Source organism: Aythya fuligula, chromosome 5 (assembly GCF_009819795.1).
Source record: "Aythya fuligula isolate bAytFul2 chromosome 5, bAytFul2.pri, whole genome shotgun sequence".
In the NCBI taxonomy this organism is placed as follows: Eukaryota; Metazoa; Chordata; class Aves; order Anseriformes; family Anatidae; genus Aythya; species Aythya fuligula.
This window is the reverse complement of record NC_045563.1, coordinates 10,894,142-10,914,157: the sequence shown is the minus strand read 5'-3', so window position 1 is coordinate 10,914,157 and position 20,016 is coordinate 10,894,142. Positions and strand designations below refer to the sequence as shown.

Here is a 20,016-nt window from a genome sequence, read left to right as displayed (position 1 = left end):
TCAGCTGCTAATTCTATTTCACACTTGAGCAGACATGAAAAAAAGTCAAGATAGGTTTAACAAAGGGTCCTTATATGTTTAAAAATCCTGATACATTTTTCCAACACAAAATTGAATTGCTACTTTTTAACCAAGGGGTAACACTTTGAAATTTATTACTGAAACTTCATCAATGCTGCTACTAGTAGCAGTATTAAGACAAAATATCAATGCTAATGTGTGCCTATCAACATAAATTAAATGCATACTTACTTGTTACAGGACAGAAAAATAACTGTTAACCCAGAAAACTAGACCATTTCACTACAGTTTCCCAATGAACTCATTAGCCATTTTCCATTGTTAAATTTATTCCATACATTTCAGTTCTAAGGCCTGTACAGATTTCCCTTACAGTCCCATAAGTAAGAGTCAAGCTCAGTATGAGCAGAGGACTATTAAAACTTCCACACAACTATGCAAGGGTTTTTTTGTTGTTGTTGGTTTTCAAATAACATCATTCACGGTGCCTTTCGAAGCATGAGCCAATCTCATCCACCACATCTCTGCTTTTCTGCTTTGCATTCAGGTCTCGCTTGCCTAAGGGAACACTGTTTCTGTTGAGAAAAGCTTAATGCCTCATCTCTGAGCCCCACTGTTTCCTATCTACAGCTAACAGGTCATATAAGCCTTTAAAGGGTCCTTGAAGTCCTCCCCAGAGCAATCATGCTTCTTCCTAATCCACTGCAGTTGCCAAGCAGTAATTTCTTGGGCATTCATACATCTCCTATTCATCCAATGCTTTGGCCTTGGAACCGCTCGTTCCCATTGCCACAGGAGACATTCATTCAACCCATGCAAAGTTGATGTTGGTCAGGTTCCACTCCTCGGAAATGGGTGCAATAGTGCCTCTAGTGAACTTCTCCAAATCCGTACCATTTTAACATCCCCGCATATTGTCCACATTTACCCCCAGGAGTATTCCTGTCTGTATTTTATGGAGTTAGAAATTAAGGCATAAAGAGGTAAAGGGACTTAGTGGTTAAGATCTCCCTGCCAAGCAAACAGTATGAAGCCTCCTTCTCCTGAGCTGGGACTTCAGAAACCTGCCTGTATGGCCATAAGCAGACTTCACACAACTGAAAAACATCACTACTCTCACACTTAACATTTTCTAACTTCTTGGTTACTGAAATTAAGCTGTAAGGTCATTGTATAAAGATATAACCACAAAGGTTTCTAGTATTATTATAATTTTGCTTTCTAATTGATATATCACACAGTTTCTAAATCTGAAAACAAAACCAAGGATAGAAATTCTCAGCTGTTCTAGATTCTTGAAATGACACAATATTTATCAAGCATCACCCCTGCACTACTAACAGCTCTTCTGAGACAGTCGCCCCGAGAGATGACCCAAAAAAAAGAAGTGTGCTTTACCTGCCTGACCTATTTTCTCTTACCCAGAATAAGGAATGTTATATTTTTAACTGCTTCAGAACACCACCTAAGTTACCATGATTGTAGGCACTGATCTGGAAATATGCATCCTGTGTTGTAGAAACAATTAGACAGGCCCATGCCCCCCCCCCCCCCCCCCTTAACAAAATTCATCAGTTTGAGGATAAGCTGAGGTAAACAGATTCACTGTTATCATGGCCTTACAGTAGGCACATTTCATGAAGAGAACTGAGAGTTAGTCAAGAAGTCCTATTAAAACTAAAAGCTTTAGTGAAAGGTTAGATGAATACCACTGCTTTTAATATCAGTCCAGAGTTCGGTATTTAAAATGTTATAGCAGTTATTATACAGTCTGTAGTAAGCATGTGCCCACTGTAGCTTGCCTGTGGCTGCTGCGCCCATTTGTATTGGTAGTAATACCTTTAAGGTTAATTTCATATAGACGTAAATGTGTTTTTTTTCTCATGCGAGATGGTACTTTACCTGTGCACATAATGCAGCTCGTGTATGGAATGTATAGCAAGCACCATTTCACCAATGTAGAACCTTGCCATATCTTCAGGAAGTTTGTCTTCAAACTTACTGAGAAGTGTCAGCAAGTCACCACCAACATAGTAGTCCATCACTAGATACTGGAAGGGGAGAAAGCAAGCAGTTATGTACTGAGACACAGCTGTTAAGGAAATGAATTAAAGTTCATCAGTTAACTGCTAGGGAAAAAAAGACTTTCACTATTTTTTTCTATCCATATGAAATGAAGTTAAAATTAGTAATCCTCTGTGTTACGCTTGTTCACTGTAAAAGCATACCTTATTCCTTTAATAATTCCAGTAATAACGATACATCAGCATTCCACCCTTACCGTAAGTTTAGAGAGAAAGAGCAACTACAAACAAGTAAATCAGGGTGAGTTTATCTCTGTATTAACTACAACGTTACACACACAAAAAAAAACAGTATCACCAAAAATTAATGTAGGTCATCGACACTTAAACTGAAAATGTCCAGAAGGGATAGTAAGAAAAAAATATTTAAAAGAAATAGTTAAAAAAAAAAAAAAAAAAGAAAAAAAAAAATAAAAAAAAAGTGAGAGTATTAGTATTACACTAACATGATCAGAAAATACTTAATGCCACTTAATAAATAAAATCATTTTTGAATGGGAAACAATAAGGATTAACGTTTTGAAATTTAATTTATGCAAGTGGCTTTTTGCCTGACTTGCACATCTATTATCAGGTGTTAAAATGGGAGCAGCAGTATGCAACTGAACACAGAGTATTTATATTAAGCATGTAATATTTCATAACATAAGTATCTGCTGAGGTAAACTCTTTATAGAAGCAATAAACAATAAGCACTCTTCCTCCAAACATTATTTTGATTAAAATTTCACTAAAAACTTCTCTGGAAAGTATTAGTGCTCATTAGATCAATGCAGCTCAGTCTAAATTAAACATCTCATTACTAGTTTTAGCTTTGGTACCATTTCAATACCACTTGAGGTTCCAAAAGTAGGATTTATCACACCACCATCCTCAAACACTCATCTTGGCACATGCCACAGCACGGATGCATGACAGAGCTGGCAGGAGCTTCAGGACACCGTGGCCGGGAGGCTCATGACAAGCCAGAGGCACTACAGCAGCAGGAGATTTAGGAATCAAACATTTGGGTTCTTGTGACTGGATTTCAGTGAAAAAGGAAATAGCTTCCAAGGGCAATCAACCATTATTCTATCTATTGAAACAATCAACACAGATACAGGTAACAAGTGAAAGAAAAGGGCTTGGAGTTGCTATTTGGTTTTCATACCACAAAACAGGGAGTGGGCTCAGTTATTTCCTAGCAATATGCACCTAACTCCAGACCATCACTCAGCATATATTGACTTTATTTAGTACCACTAGTCTTAAACCTGTTTGTTCCATGCTTCCCATTCCTTGATATTTTATTTTAGAAATAACTTTGCTTTTTCTGGGACTAACTTTCCAAAGCAGTTATCTTATTTTTCTCCTCAATGTAAAGCAACTTAGGGTCTAGTGTTGCTGCCACCGATTCTTCTTCCACAAGTGAAGCAAAATAAAGAAGAAGAGAACCCCAAGTAACAGTAAGCGCACCATTACCCATTTCCTTATGATGCTGTGGCTTACAAGACTGACTCCAAAAGGCCTACGTTTTGATATTGTTCTGCGTATCATTATAGCTTAATTTGACAGGCAAATTTCATGATTTATGTTGAAACCAACCAGCCTGCATTGCACAACGCCACAAGGAATTTTAAATGTTTGTTGGAACACCGCATACACACAACAATTATGTTTGGGAAGGAAAGGCTACAGACAGGAACCAGAAATGTTTTAAGAGGGATATTGTATTACACTATTTTCTCTTGAAATTCAAGGTTAAGAGAGCTTACAGAGCCTTCTGTGGGATCTGAAATGGAATGCCTGTCAAAGAGACATCAGTGCCTGCTTCTCAGCTCCCACAGCATGCGTAATGCAGTGAGAACTCAGCCGACCTGTGAAATGAGGAGCCTGGATCAGAGGAACACAGTGAACCTCTTCTGTAACAAAATCAAATTTTATTCATCCTCCATATCTTCCTCTTCTTGCTCAGTGGTACTTCGCTCTTCACATTGGGTTAAATTAAAGGGTATTATGACACATTTAGACATATTTTTCTTCCTGGAAAGCAGTTGCATTGTACAGGAAGAGTAGTTGGAAATCAATGGGGGAAAAAAGGCATCTAAATACTCTTATGAATACTCAGGAACAAAATTGGGAAAGAAAAATTTCCCTCTTGATAGGATTTCTGGTAAATCACAGGAAAACTCACAGATTTCAATCTGGGGTAGATTATGAACTTCAGGTCTCATGCATGTTTACAATACGCATGGACTATGTCTCACCTACCCCCTATTTCAGTAGAATCACCAAAGGCTGACTTAATCCATCTTGTCTCAAACTGTTTCTGCAAAAATCTTTCTAGGAACCAGTAAAAGTCATGCCAGCATTTCAACCTACTGTCATTTAAGGCTCGACTGTTCAGAACACACTACAACGTGATGTATTTGCCTCAAACGTGTAAAACTAGAGAAGCAGAACCAGAAAATGAAACTTCAGAACATATACTTTTTATTGAATTTGTTTCATGCTTATATTTAAGATCTGCATCATCAAATGCTCTACTAATATTAGAAAGAATATAACCCCAAGTATTATTTCTAGATTCTTCAAGAGCAGCTACTGCTTTGCTGTCTTAACATCTTCTCTCTCATTCTGAAGTCTTTCTTCATGCAGCTAGACAAGGATAGCAAAGCCCTAGGTGTGGGGAAGACACCAATATTCTCTCTCTGTTTCAGGGTTACCTTATGTGGTTTTGCATTTAAGAATCATGAGCTATAATGCACAAACATCACTGGGAGCAGATACAAAGAAGCTAGAGCTTTCCCTCTCAGAGGACTGATGTCCACTTCCAGTTGGGAAACCAAGCTCTGTTGTCTGTTCTCATTTTCTTCTTAGCTTTGTGTTCCATTTTACACGATCAAGGATAATCAGCAAAGTCAAAAAGTAACCTCAACCTGTCCAGGTTCTGTAATGTGACAACACTCTTCTGAGATGTGGAAAAATGTAGCTATAAACTTGTTCAAGCTGAGCAGAGGTCTGAACAGAGATCTTTTAGTCCCTGGACAAATAAACCACTAAGACGGTATGGAAGGGAACCTGGACCACAGCCCAGGTTTCTGGATGAAAGCCACTTCCTGATGTGTTTTGTCAACTTCACTTTTTCTTCATGCATCATTTACAATAGAGCGACTGAGATGCACACACACTTCATCTGTTAGTACCAGACATTTACATGAGGTGGATGCTGAGTAACAGACCGAACTGGAAGGCAGCAGCTCAGCACATGCAGTACCAGACCTCAGGCAAGCTGGCAAGCTGCTGACTTTGGCTGCCACACAGAGCTGTTGCTTTCTAAGTTCTGGATCTTTAATTAGATGTTAGCTGTCTAAATTCTGCTGTCAAGTGAAACTTCAACATCTTTGTTCTCCATGCCTTTGAGAATGTGGGGAAAAGAAGCATATTATACTGCTGTAGCTTACTTGGAACAGATTTTCATGAAATGGCATTAGCAACACTAGATCCCTCTCTGTACTCTCATTACCATTGCTAGCTATTACTACAGGTAACATTTTTTTCCTTAGGTAGCTCCATTCTCAGATGCTACGTGGAAATAGCACATTACAGGGTGTTGTAGGTTATTGTTATAGAAGTCTGAAGGCTCGTTCTGAAGGAATTTGAAATTGTGAGTTATCTTTCTGGGAAAGTGTCAGAGAACTGAATTTTGAGAGACTGAAAATCAGGATCTATCAAAGTATTTAATAAATGGAAATAGACTGGAAATGAAGGTATAGAGACCCAGTGTGCTTAAAATGTGCTTGACATTGTGAAATTATATTTAAGGTGGTAATCAAAATAATTTGTTTTGTTTCAGCACCTCTGAAAACTGTTGGGTATTTAACTCTTTCTTAAGCTTCATTCCTGAACCCATTGGCAGGTTTTCATTGGTAAGCTTTTTCATTATTTATAGTCATGACTTGCTAGTTGTGCCATCTAGAAAGCATTAAGATGCTGAAAACTTTTGCATTACGACTATGTTCTTTGCCACAGAAATAGCAGGTTCTCTAACACAGCCTCAGGTACCACGTGGAAGCTGGATGTTTCACTACATTCCAGTGTGTAGGAGCCTCATTGACCAGCACTTCCCTGACTTCTGTGACAAAGCTAAATGTAGCTTCTATGTTACAGCTCTAGTACCCAACAGTTAGGCAGTAATCATCACTACATGTAATAAGAGCAATTACTTTACAAAGGGTTGCTATAATCTCTCAAACTATAGAGATGACCAATCTACTGATTTCAAAAACATTTAAATACTTTTATGAAGTTGGCTATTATTTTTTCCCTGAGGCTTTTAAAATAAGATGTGAAATTACTTCTGCCATTTTTAAACAAAACCATGATTTTTAAAGTTTAAAGTAAAAATCTTTCTTACTTTCACAGTTACTATTTCTCTTAATAAATTAGTTAATGGCAATGTTATCCAAAAATATAAACTTAAACATGATACGTTTTATACAAGGGTAGATTAATTAAAAGGCTGCTTAGCTAAACTTCTATAGACCATAGTACATGACTTTCTCACTCTGTTACAGTTACAGTCAGTCCTTTGAAGTCTTTCTTCAAGGAGAAAACAAGAATGCCAAAACACTGCTGGAAGGCATGAGGTAGACTGATTTATTGCAATACCCTTAAATGTACCAAAAATAAAGTTCTTTCATAACATAAAGCTTTTATTTGCTGATGAATCAAACGTACCAAATAGTTCTCATCTTGAAAGGCGTAGTGCAACGTAGTGATCCACTGACAATCTCCATTCACCAAGACGTTTCTCTCTTCTCGGAAACAAGCTGTCTAAAGGAAGAAAGGGGAAAAAGCCATTGTCAACATCAACAAGTAGTTTTCACAGGATGAATATATATGGATGTTTTATGGGATTATCTAAAATTACTGAACAGAGGTCCCTATTCATTTGAATTTAGTCTGCACAAGTGACAAGCCAAGGAATCTCTGCAGGCTTGTAGTTATGCATTCAGTCATTCTAATTCTGACTGCGACCTTAAAAAAAAAAAAAAAAAAAAAACACCAAAAAGAAAACACACAAACCAATCCAAGCCAACACTAAATCTTTGTTCCATCATATATCTTTAAAAGCTAGAAAAATGATAACTTGTCACTGCAAATCTGGTTCTTCTGAAAAAGACCCTTGTGAAAATATATCACAATGTTATATATGAAAATATATCAAAATCTTAATTTTCTTACACTGCAGTTCCAGCTATAGACACTGCAAACATGACAGGAAATAAGCAAAATTTACTGCCTTATCTTTGTCTAGTATAATACATTTCCAATTCCAAGAATATTTCTTCTACTTCGAATAGCATACTGCAACAGTTCAGGGAAGCAAGCGTAATGTGTTTTCTCAGCATCTTTACATAAAACCACCTTCCATAACCTTCAAGAATCTCTTCCTTAATAAAAATAATGTTTTTATTGGATCGGATCAGTATTATCAAGAAGCAGACCTTGGGATTCTTTCAGTACTGTCGATTCAGAAAGCCATTATTATGGCATCCAGTAGTTGCAGATTCAAGTGTTTGGGTTTTGGATAAGAATTCATTTTTTGTCATTGCCAATTGTCCAGATGTCATAGAAAACGCACTATGAAAGGAACATTCTTGGGAAGCCGAAGCCTCACCATATATCAATTGCATCTCATAAAATTATTTTAACCATTTTTTCCCCTTGAGGAAGCAAAAGTCAATTTATGTTTCTACAGAAGAAGGTCATACTGAGGTCATGTTGTAAAGTTAGTAATTATTGGTGCAAAGAGATGCGTATTGTAATTAAATGTTAACTGAGAGTGATTTTAAGGTTTACGAATGCAAGGTCAAAGTATCACCAAAAAAAAAAAAAAAAAAAGTTTGGCAGCAACAGCAGCTCCAAGTAATCCAATCCCCTGCCCTCAGCACCACGGCGCAGCAGTTCTCAGTTGTTCTGGCACCGCTCTTTGGGGAGGCTGCCAACACAGAAAGCTAGTTTATTTATTTTCAAAGACATCAGTTCCTTGATCCAGTTCACTGCGCAACCTCAAATAGTGAGGGAATGTTATGAACACTTCCAAACCAGTAATGCTCCTGAGCACTTTGCATCCTGAATTCAAAGTACGAAACTATCATTTTCAGCTTACACTGGCTTAAAATGCCTTGAGACATGCCTTGAGAAAGCATGACAGGCTACCTAATTAGCTAGTCAGGATTTATTTGGAACTGTGAGCAGTAACACACTAATGACTATGCATTTTGTTGTCAGAACAATGAATACAAATGGCCCACCTCATCAACATAAATGGCATGCCTATTTTTTTTTGCTTGCAACCCATTTACGGATGTCAGCTGATATTTGCTAATCTTTCCTGTACCTCAGTAGCTTCCAACCATATGCTTTTTCTCGCAGCCGGTACACAAATCCACAGCGTTTAGATAACTTTTTGCTGTGTTTAATCTCATCCAATGCTTCATATTCCATGAACCAGCATAACACCGTGTTCCTTAGACCACTCAGCACATACTAAAACACCTCAAATCTGCTTTTGAGTGGAGCTGCCCACTTAAGATGCATTTGTATACTTGCAGGTTTCATTTGAAAAACGAACAAGTTCTACCACATCTGTGAAATTTTAATTTCCCAAACATTTCAGGAACTTGATATGCAGGTTGTAAGCTCTTGCTTACCCAGGAAAGCCAAAAAAAGCCAACAAATTGAACAGGAAATGTCAAAGGGGCACAGCAAAGCAGACAGCTGCCTTTTCTGTTCTTTGTAGATGGGGAAATCAGCAGGAAGAGGACTTGGCTGGACTGTTACTTATCCTAACTGTGTATTGGGAAAACTACTGCTCATTACAGCTCTTTCTTGGTAGATAATACTCTTCCAGGTCCCAGCCTGCCTGACGAGGTAAGAGGATTTAGTCACATAATTTGAAGACAACAATTTGCAAAGAAAGAGCTCTCTCCTCAGGACATCTCTGCATAAAGTTTCAGCCATTTAACCAGACCTTTTAATTAAGTCACTCTAAAAATGACAGAAGTAAGCCAGCGTTAGTTGCATCTCCACCAGAGTCTGGGAACCCCCTAAAAGCACTTTAGGATTTAAACTGATTCTAGGCTGAGCAATGAATTAGCCCAACTGAAATCTGTGTTGAAATGGCACCCAATTTCCCCGGTGCAGGCAAAGGCTTCATACAGAACCACTGATGCAGCACAGCCGGGAGCGTGAATTCTCCTGACAGCTCAAAGAACAGCCCAACAGCAGCGGCTGCACTGCTTGCGAGGAGAGGACGGGCTGATGGACGGAGTGTGACTAAATCAGCCAAATGCAGTGGCGAAGCGGGGCTTAACAAGAGCCAAGAGATTAATTCACAGGAAAAGAGGTGGAACTGACTCACTGAAAGGAAGGGAGAGACGAGGAAGGCTGGGGAGGGGGAGGAGGTGTCAGGAAGGGGACAGAAGAATAGGACAGGGAAGTGTCAGCAGGCTTAGTCCTCAGCAAGCAGCCAGCCTTTGTCCCTCCATAAAACTGCTACAAGGAGTGATGCAATACACGTATTTTCCCCTCACATCTATTGCTCATTTAACTGCTGATTTATATAACGTTACATTCGCCTACTACACTGCAAGAGGAGGTATTCTAGGAGTACACCAGTTATGGCACATTCCCAGTAGGTCCTTGCCTAATCTGTGAAGTACACATTCGCATTTACATAATTTGTTGTGACAACGTACATCTCCTTTCATCAAAAACACCCTTTTTAAACAGACTTACCCTCTTAACACATTTGTTTTACAATTTGAATCTGTGGTTTCAAAGTATTTAGTTACAGTTTTACCAGTTACATAAATCCTGTTACAAACTGCAGGATGCAAAGCTCCTTAATGTATGCTTTCTGAATACAACAGGAAAAAAAAAAGATCCTTTCATAATGTATTTGTATGCAGCTGTGAACGTCATAGTAGCACCGATCTCAGCTTTCATGTAGTTTTTAACTTGCCTTTACTGTAAACAAAAATCTGGCCAATAAATTCAGGGTAAGAACTAGGGCAGACTGTCTGGTGAACGAATACACGGTAATGCTGAGAACAACAGATGCCTGGAAGGGACCGTCAGACTTGATTGCATTAAAACAGCTTAAGAAAAAAAAAGTATGAAGCTCCTAGGCTCACAAAATAATTCTTTCTAATCTGGAAGAGCTTCAGTGTAATTTTCCTGATGACATTTTTAAAATTCTCTGCCTTAGAGAATCACATTACTTACCTCCGCCCTTTTAAGCATTTCCCATTTATTGAGAATTTTCATGGCGTAAATGCGCTCCGTACACTTCATTTTAACAACTGCAACCTGCAATAATAAGATATCCTTATTTAACAAAAGCATGGGCAGAGAAATACAACATTTAAACAGCTTAATTTTCACACAAAAGTACTGTCAGAGAAATACAGTATTTAAACAGCTTAATGTTCACACGGTGTTAATGAAGCCAGTTACTAAAGAGCCATCAGCAATCAATTCACACCAATAAATTTCAGCTTGATTCTGTGCTCCCTCTGTATTCCTCTTCCATTAATACTACGGACTTGAAGCACAACACACCGTGTGTGGTCAACTGCTCATGAGGAACACATTGGGGACGATACAGGAGGGGCACCAAGCTTTTCCTAGGCAGATGCAGAGTAAAGCTGCATTGTTTACAACGAACAACGAATGCTCCTAACACCTCGCCTTCGGCCAGCCAGGGAACTTTTCAAAGGGCAGCCTTAGAAAACAAGGCAGGCTGCTGTCAATAGAAATACACTACGTTTGACTAATTTGTTTTCACATTCCCATTTTCAGAAACTTGAAAGATATTTATAAATTAACATGCTTTTGTGTACTGTATGCAGATATTTTAAAAGAAGCAAAAAAAAAACCAGCATTCATTTACTTAATCATCACTTTGCTTGAAGCATTTTGCTACGCAGCCTCTGTATTAAGTCACTCGCTTAGACCGGCCTACCACAAGCAGTTGTTCATACGGCTGTACAGTGGAAGAAAAACTGAGGAATACAAAAACTTCAAGGCCTAGGAATGCAGAGACTGTACTTAGAGCAAGAACAAAACTAATTCTTCTTGTAGTAAAGCTATTATTTCCATAAAATTCCTACATTTGGCAAAGAAAATCAAGACTGACAACTAGGACAGCAACTTTTCCACAAGACTGTACAGGGACCGCTTGAGTATTTCTGCCGCTCCTGTTTTGCCTATTTCAGAAGCACAAAACCTATCGGCTTTCATCGCTTCCACCAGAGCTCTGAGTAGCAGTGGGAGCGGTACCAGGAATCACGTCGTGCTCTGCTCTTCTGTTGCTTTATGACCGCTATCTGTAAGGGATTCAGGAGATGCAGAAACTCCACCAAGATGCTGGCTCTGAAACAAGGTTGGAATTGAGCATCGAGGAGATCAACACAAGACCTGAGGAGGGAAGAGTTCCTCCCTGGGGTTTACCCTAAAATAACTCCAGATGAAGGATGGGGGAGACTGCCCTTCCAGTAGCAGAGGGATGAGATCCCCCCGTTTAGACACCTGGCTCTGCAGGTAGATAGCGAAGCCTCCCACCCCTCGGCGCCTGAGGCTCCTCTCAGCAGCTCATGCCAACGGAGGAGCTGCCTCTCGTACACAGCTGCACAGTCATGCAATGGAAATCTGTCATGGAAGGACCAGCAGCTATCTATGATAGGGAAGACACGGGAATTTAGCCCTAAATACAGTGCTAAGAGGAATCCTTCTGTACGGCATGTAAACTATCCCCAGCCACTCAGCACCTCAACCTCTCCTGGTCTGCAAATAGCTCCCGCAGACACTGCTCCTGCAGCAGGGGATGGGGGAGTACAAATGGGAGTCTTGCCTGAACATGAGGTTCCTTGGGCACGTATCAGAGGGTTCAATGCTGACCTGCAATGCTGGTAATGCCCTAAGATGTTTAGCTTCAGTACCAGCCTTGTCACAGCCTTCTATTTCAAACCCACTCTAACAGTCTCTCCAATTACAGTGAATCGAATCATTTGCCTGACACAGCTGAAGATACAGTGTAAGTTAAACTATACATTAAAAGCTCTGAGAAACTGCAAGATGCTGACACAGTCTCTATAGATGTTAAATTCTGTTTCATACACAACATGATCGTTTGGGAAATACCCCAGTCTCCATCTGGGAAATAACCCTGTCTCCACTGAAGGAGAAGGGTGCAGCAGCACACGATGAGCTGCTGCAAAAAAAACAAAAGCTCTGGGGCAGAAGTGATTTACAAGTTGAGCTTCGCAAGCCCTGAAGAAGCAAGATTCAAGTTTCATTAAAACACAAGGCTTGAATCGCTCATCCATCTACGTACAAAGCAGAAGACAGATACACATCTATTACGTTTTATCTAAGGCCATCGCTGTCTGCAAGCACTGCGGGGCAGGGGAAGCTCAGAGACTGCTCTGTGCTGAACTGGCAAGGTGTGACGTGAGCCTGGCATCCAGGAGGGCACTGCGAAGCTGTGCAAACATTAAGACAAAGCAGTAAGTGAGAACAAGCCTGGAAAAAGAAAAAAGAAAAGGGAGTCAAATCTGTAGGATCTGCTCAGCTATTCCCCAGCTGCCATCTTTATCAGTGCCGTCATTTTCAACTGAAAGGACCGCTTAAAAAAACAAAACAAAACAAAACAAAACAAAACAAAAAACCTGACTAAAATTTCAGGAGGAGGGGAATTGTCTTCTGTGGAAGAAAAAGTGGGATTAATAAAAGGAGCGTTGACTCACATTTTCACTTGAAGTGGTTATCAGAAGATGGCATCAGTAAACACGCCGATGCTGTAGTTGTAAGGGGAGCAGTGGGACAAGAGGCTTCTTGTGCCAGTGGAAAAAAAGCGTTGAACCATGCAGCAAAATGGGTAAATCCCCAAGAAAATAGAAAGTAGCAGGTGTTTTTACATGGAAAAAGAACTCGAAAGGTAAAGAAAATATCCCAGAAAAGCAACGGATTTTTGGCCTGACTAGTCCTGACTCTCCGGTTCATTTGAATCATCAGGATTTATTCACCTTTTAAGATAATAAACACTACCACGAGAACACCAAAACCTCACTGCTGTCCAAGAATAATATTGCACGCACACACAAAAACAAACTTACAGCCTTTGCTCCACAAAGCACAAAGTTAACTTGAGGAAAAGCTTTTACTTTGTCCATCAGGTAGCAATACTTCTAAGATTGTGTTCGTGATACAATACTTTGGTTGCTACAGAGGTGCTGCAGCATATTCGTTTTTTCTTGCTTTTCTAATAACTCCTCTTTCTCTGGCATATCGAAAATGCAGTTAAAATAACCACAATGTCTACTCTGTATGAGCAAACAAAAATCCCTTACACTGCAGTTGTGCTAACCATGCAAGATGTCAAATTTGAAATATGACTGCTTCTATAGTACACACCAATCCACTACATCGTAAGAAAAATCTTCAGAGGTACGTTCAGAGGTATTCCACAGGACACAGATGTGTACAAATGCCTCCTTTCACAACAAAAGCATTGCTGCTCCCTTAAGCATAGGTTTAGAGCATCACTGGCTGAATAAGTGCGTACTTTGTACACACACTGTAAAAAAAAATAGGATTTAATTATGATTCTTGCCCTTTATTTCCAAGGCTAGTACAACCTTTTTTCTTTTAAGTGTTCTTCAGACTTATTTATGGAAAAAAAAAGTATGAGAATTGGAGCGAAAGTGTGAGAGTCCAGCATGACAACCGCATGCCACAACAGCCCATCAGATTTGTATTAATTTCCACCATCCCTTTTCTTCCAGGACTTTTTGCCTCAAAGCTCTGCTTTCCTTGTACTGCAATAAAATAAAACTGAACCAATATAACTGAAATAACCTTTTTACACTTTGGCAAGAGCTAGAATTTTGCTTCTCAAATTGTTTCATAAAAGCCTTTTGCTGCATTCTGATCTTCCAAAGCCATTCGATATTGGCATTTCGGGCTGTAACGTGCAAAGCTAACCAAACCTTTTCTTCTGCCCCCACGAAGCCTATAGGGTGGGAATCCGAGCCAAATCAGCCTCAGCAAACATGAGATTTCCTAGTCCTGTACTCTGACCTCTGAGTGACATGACCAATGTTAGCAAGCAGCATCAAATTACAAATTTATGCGAACAGCAAGCATGATGTAAGAAACTGCAGAAATCATTTAAATGCAAGGCTGAATTTCCAGAAAGCAACTAAGATAGTTAACGAAAAGACTTTTGACTGGGAACCCATGGATTGTTTGATGCTTAACTTCTTGGGAACCATGCTGGCATTAATTTCAAGACAAATATGAAAAAGCTACCTACCACTATTTACGCTCATGGCATGTTAAACTTTCATGTAAAACTTAATCCTAAAATTTCAGCCCTTGAGGACAAGGTGAAATTCAAATACAAAAAGCTCTCACCTGAAAAGGAGATGAACTCAGACATACAGCTACAGTCCTTCTGCAAGCTCGTAACGATAGGTATAGGGACGGGTAAACGTTATTGCCTTGCAGAAATAGAAAATCATTGGAAACTCCACGCACAGCCACAACCCAGAGAGAGAAACTTCACACACAGCAGGTATGAAGAAGGAGGAGTATTTAGAGCTTCTCATATTAACACGGGAATAGAAAAAGCTTTGCTTGTTCAAAAAAAATAAAAAGGAAGGCTAAAAAGTGGCTATGATTGCTACCTACCAATAAAATTGGAAGGAAGGACACCACTAATAAGGATGATGAAAGATCTGCTTAGGCTAATGGACAATAAAATTACATGGATAAAATGATGTAAAATTGCACGAATTAACCTTTGGCAGGAACTTGGAATGGCTTTAGAAATTTGAGTGGGGATTTTAGACAAGCCTTTCAACCAGAAGAGACAAAATGTCATTTCAGATGTAAACAATTTACCTGTAATGTCTTATTACCAGACTCGTAATTGAATATTATAGACATTTCCCTCAGTTAAAGCTCGTAGGTGCCACTTTTACACTCCTGTTTCTGCCTCACGCAATTGATACCTTGGATGATACCTACTGAAAACACACTGCAGGAACTGCTTTATCTTCCCAGTACTCTTGGACAGGAGAAGTCTTTGATACATAGCTCATTAGTTAACAGTTTTAGTACTGCAGCATGGAGAAAAACTGGTCTGGACTGCTTTATCAGGTTTTTTATGCCTATTTTACATTTTAAATGAGAAGCAGTATCTTTGCAGGGCTCGCATTCCGCGGTTCACATTTCCCAAACTAAGTCATGTTTTTCTCACCGGGAATAGACCTTCACGCTGTACAGAAATCAGTGCCAGCAAGAAGGAGTCTGCAAAAGGTGGCCCTGAGCAACACCCAGATGTGCTCCTCAGCAGCCAGCACGCAGCCAAGCACAGCAGCATGAGGCAGGTCTGTCTGTCCCGTCTGTCCGTCCAGCTCCATAGCAGGTGGGTGCTGCCACCACACAGCCGCCCACTGGCCTCTTTCAGCAGCATTTTCAAAGCCAACCAGCTCCTTTCTCTGTCCATTTCCACTTCAGAAAATAGCTTGTGAAGAGCATGGCACAGAACAGGAAAAGCTCATTAAACATTTCTTCGACATCACGTGTTAAATGCTTGCAGTCTGAGCAGCTGGGTGAGCAGTGCCGTACCTTGTGTCCTCTGCTTGTGAGTTCAGTTAATTTAGGGAGGCACAGTCCTTGTGGGTTCCCAATGCCAGTTACCAAAGCACCTGAAGAGGTGAGACAGCCTCAGCTGCAATCTGTAGGCTCATCACATTCCATGTTAATTTCTAGATGCAGACAAAAACTTTACACTTAGCACCCTAAATCTGTGACTACAACACAGACAAGGCCCTAACAGCACCGTGTCTTACTGCCAAGGGTAATGGTCAACAGGAAGGTTAGTTCTTGCTTGTTCACTTCTGAGCCTATCTGTGCTCCTACCAGTGCATTTCCCATTAGGAACCAAGCAATTCATCAGAAACCTGTGGTACACGGGATCGGTCCTATCCCCTTCTCTCAGCAATGAGAGATTTGCTTCTGGCAGCACTTGGACAGGTCTTGCTTCCAGCTGAGGCTCTGACTAAGCACACTGAGTAGAGGTAAGGAGAGCTATTGCTGAACACCGTATGGATCGAGTCTGCACTCAGCAGCAGTTATAGGAAATGTATTTCTAACCTATCAGTAGCAAATCCTACCGAAGCAGGGCACTTTAAGAATATTAGTTATTTTTGTGCTAAGCGAGACCAAAGGGTTCCTCCCTTCCGCTGCAGTGCTGCTCACTGAAACAAGTCCTTGCTAATAAACAAGGGAAGGAAAGCGATTGTTTCGGTCCCGTGCTGCCAAATTTCCAGGAGGTGTCAGCCACATTATACAGGCCAAGCACACAGAAAGCAGATCTAAGGCTGCCCGAAGTTTCTCAGGTAGGCACAATGCCACGAAGCCCAGTATCTCAGGACAGGATTTCCTTTCAACTAATGGCCTGCAGTGTTTCTAGACAGAAGGAATAGCCAGCCACATGCAAATCTCAAACCACAGATATAATGCATTTTTAAAAGTCTAAAAACCGGAAAACCGGAGGAGTTTTCCATTCTGTTCTTGTATTATTTAGATTTTCTCCTAGGAAAGGTATGTTTTCAGTGGATAACAAAAACTTCACCCTACAGAGCATATTCATTCTTGTTCATCAAGACAGGACACTGCATTAATTTTATTAATAGAACCCAGAATTAAGATTACAAACATTTTAGTTCTGATTTTAATTCAGAGTTGTTCTTTTTTTTTTTTTTAATTTATTACTACTACTATTATTTTATTCCTTATGGAGGTTGCCCCTCTGCACTTGAACCATCTGCCTACATGATCCCCCAAAAACCACAGTGAAAGCAATGTGTGGGCACTCATGACAACGTTCCAGCCTCCTGGGTGTACACCAGGTGTGTACACTGCAGGAGATGGGCAAGAACCATGAGTAGTTTATTCTTCTCATAGCTAACATTTCAAATTAAAATACTATTCATAAGAATAGCACGCACTCAAAGATCATTTGAAACTTTTCTTTATAACTACGAAACTTTTGAAAAAATGTAATGATGTTCTCAAGCCAGCGACTCCAGGACTCAGAGCCTTAAATATTCCTGTAAAGGATATTCAGACATGCAGTTTACCATGCATGCAAAGTAGCTGGCTAAGTTTATGAGAAAAGGAGAACTGCATGTTTTGGCAGGTGGCTACAGAAGAAATCTCTACGTCCTGAGCTAGGCTATTTTTGTCTTAGCATAATAATGAGAACTTTAAGAAATATTTTTTCACTTGCTTTCCCAACTCTCCTTTGCTCTCAGAACTTCCACTCAGGTGGGTTTGGATTACCAGTTGTTTTCTTCTTCTCATATTGCTGGAAAAAGTGTAAAGAATCAGGCTGAGTTCTGCTGGTTTGAAAACGAAAAGGAAAGAAAAAGGCACTCACAGTAAAGTTACACACTGGGGATTATATCAATCTGCCTTGAATTAGATGCTGCTGTATTCATAAAGACACACTCACATGCCATCTCAACCCACTCTCCGGTCAAGGAGCATGTGTCTCATGTGTTGTGTGGCAAAATCAATCACCGATCCTGTCTGATGCTACATCTTCATTCCGTTTAAGCCATCTTTCTTCAAAGCTACTGATTTATGCAAAAGTTCTTCGCTAAGACTAAAGCCCCTGGGGTTCTCAAAGAAGTCTAAAGTAGCTAAACTGTGGATATAGCTGCTGCACACATTCAGGAGAATGGAATGTAGTTTTCAATCTTTTTGAAGTCTGGCTTGTTTAGCTGTTCGGCTTTTTAATTTAAACTACTTATTTCTACAAGGAATATGCCTAGTTTAATTCTGATTAAATTCTTTATGCACTTCAATAAATATGTTGTAAGCATAGTTTTTGTTGTTGGTCTTGTTTTAATCAAGAATGAAAGAGTAACCTTCTAAATAACACTAAAATCCCATCAACTAATTTATAACCATTCTTATGTGTGTATGGATGTACCACACCAAAATTATTTACAGCACCCCATTCAGTTTTTGAAGTGTTGCTTTACACAAGTCAGATGGCACAAGGCCCTCTAAAGAACCTAGATTTTATTTTCTTATTTATGGAATTTCAACCTTCACATATTTGCTATTTTATAATGCCTATATTTGACAGTTATAGCACCCTACTATGCACAAGGGTCAAAGGATTCATTCATAAGCAAAAAGCGTGAAATATTCTCTGGCAAGCGGGATTAAAGTACAGTGAACTTAAAATCAATTTAAACTGATCAAAAAGTGTCGAGCTGGTACAAACATAAACCTGTTAAGTAAAAGATGAGAAAGACAATGCAATATCGACAGATAACCAACTCTTCTGACTTTGTGACTACTCATAGCTGTGACACAAGGATGAAATTAAAGATGTTTTATCATTTCCCTTCTGTGAAATTTCATTTCCACTGGGGTGGAGGGTGGGGGGGGTGTAGAATTTACCAGTTGCTTTGATCATTTCATGCTTTTCCAAATGAAAGAATATGAGAGAGGTTGTTGATTCAGGCATCCCAAACAGCATTAACACAAGTTTCCACCCAGAATTTCTAAATTTATATATACCCTATAACTCTTGATCCAAAGCTAAGAAAGGTCACCCTAAAGCCCCTAACAAGTATAAACAGAAACCTCTGAGAAGTTCATATACACGCTTCATCTGCCGCTTTATTGAGATTTTCAGTTGGGGAAATCCCTAAGTGAAGAAGAGCATCTTTATGAAGAGAACAGATTTAAGTCCCATAAAAAACTGTCCTCCCTTGATGTTGTAACAAGGCTTTAAAACTTTAGACCATGACATGAGACGGTGATCTCTGCATGCAAAAGCCATAAGCCACAGCAAACACCTCAAAAAAGAAAGATAAATGAAGAAATAATTTAAAAAGAAAACTGTTGTGACATGATGAAGGAAATTATGTTATTAACATTTGTATGAGCATTTTGTCTAAAAATTAAGTCCAAGGCTGTCTTCAGAAACATTCTGAGACATAGTCCATCTCCTGCTAGAGATCAAAACTCCCCTCAATCTTCAATAAGCATCAGGAAACGTGTCCCATTTCTGTGTCCAAGTTACAGGGCAATATGAAAAGAGCTTACTGTTTCATATTCATTGATTTTAGGATTAAGAGGAATATTCTGGCAAAGGCATTCCTAATACTGGCTCCATATGCAAGCCACTATAAAGGGCTCCCTTGTCCTGAAATCATTTTGATAGCTATAGCATTCACAAGTCTGGTTCTGAAAAGATCCAGAAACCACTTCTAATCCCACCAAAAGACAAACTGCCAAAACACTAATCTAAAATTCTTTAGATATCAGTGGTCGCAGCCACTTACAGCTAGTAATTTGGCACAGCAGGACCAGAACAAGACATCAAAGTAGCCTGTGCTGAGCCTTACAATCTACACTGTATGCAGTTCAGGAATTTTGCTTCAGAGGGTATCTAGTCTGGTCTCCTGGACTAAACACGCTTTGAAGCTGCTAGAAGAGTTGAAAACAATGATTGATTCTTATATACTCACTGGGGCCAGAAGCACATTTGGTGCACACCTGGAACACAGGTTCTCATTTAGCTGCCTCCAAAAGAAATCCAATTTACACATAGCAAAACCATTCTGCAGTAACTGGGGGCACTGTCTTCAAGTGTGCTATGCTACTGCTTTGAACCAAAGCACTAATGGAGATGTAGACAGTTACCTGTTACTGCCTTGATTTTCTAAGCCCTTTATTTGGCCAATATATTTTTTTGCTCAGACCTCTTTTCTAGACATAATTTGTAGCTTTCAGCCCTGCCTTGGACTTATCAAATTGTTTCCAATTT

The 20,016-nt window shown here is 39.6% G+C and overlaps 1 protein-coding gene across 2 annotated transcripts in view; it reads right to left on the bottom strand.

The window, feature by feature from the left end:
- The window catches only part of CDC42BPB (CDC42 binding protein kinase beta), a 94,186-nt gene that overhangs the window by 45,168 nt on the left and 29,002 nt on the right, over positions 1-20,016 (bottom strand). For both annotated transcript variants that reach the window (XM_032188912.1, XM_032188913.1), the window contains exons 3-5: positions 10,380-10,463; positions 6,825-6,920; positions 1,924-2,072 (exon numbers count right to left, since the gene is read on the bottom strand). In XM_032188912.1, the coding sequence (XP_032044803.1) occupies positions 1,924-2,072; positions 6,825-6,920; positions 10,380-10,463 (329 nt within the window). The remainder of the gene's footprint in view (positions 1-1,923; positions 2,073-6,824; positions 6,921-10,379; positions 10,464-20,016) is intronic.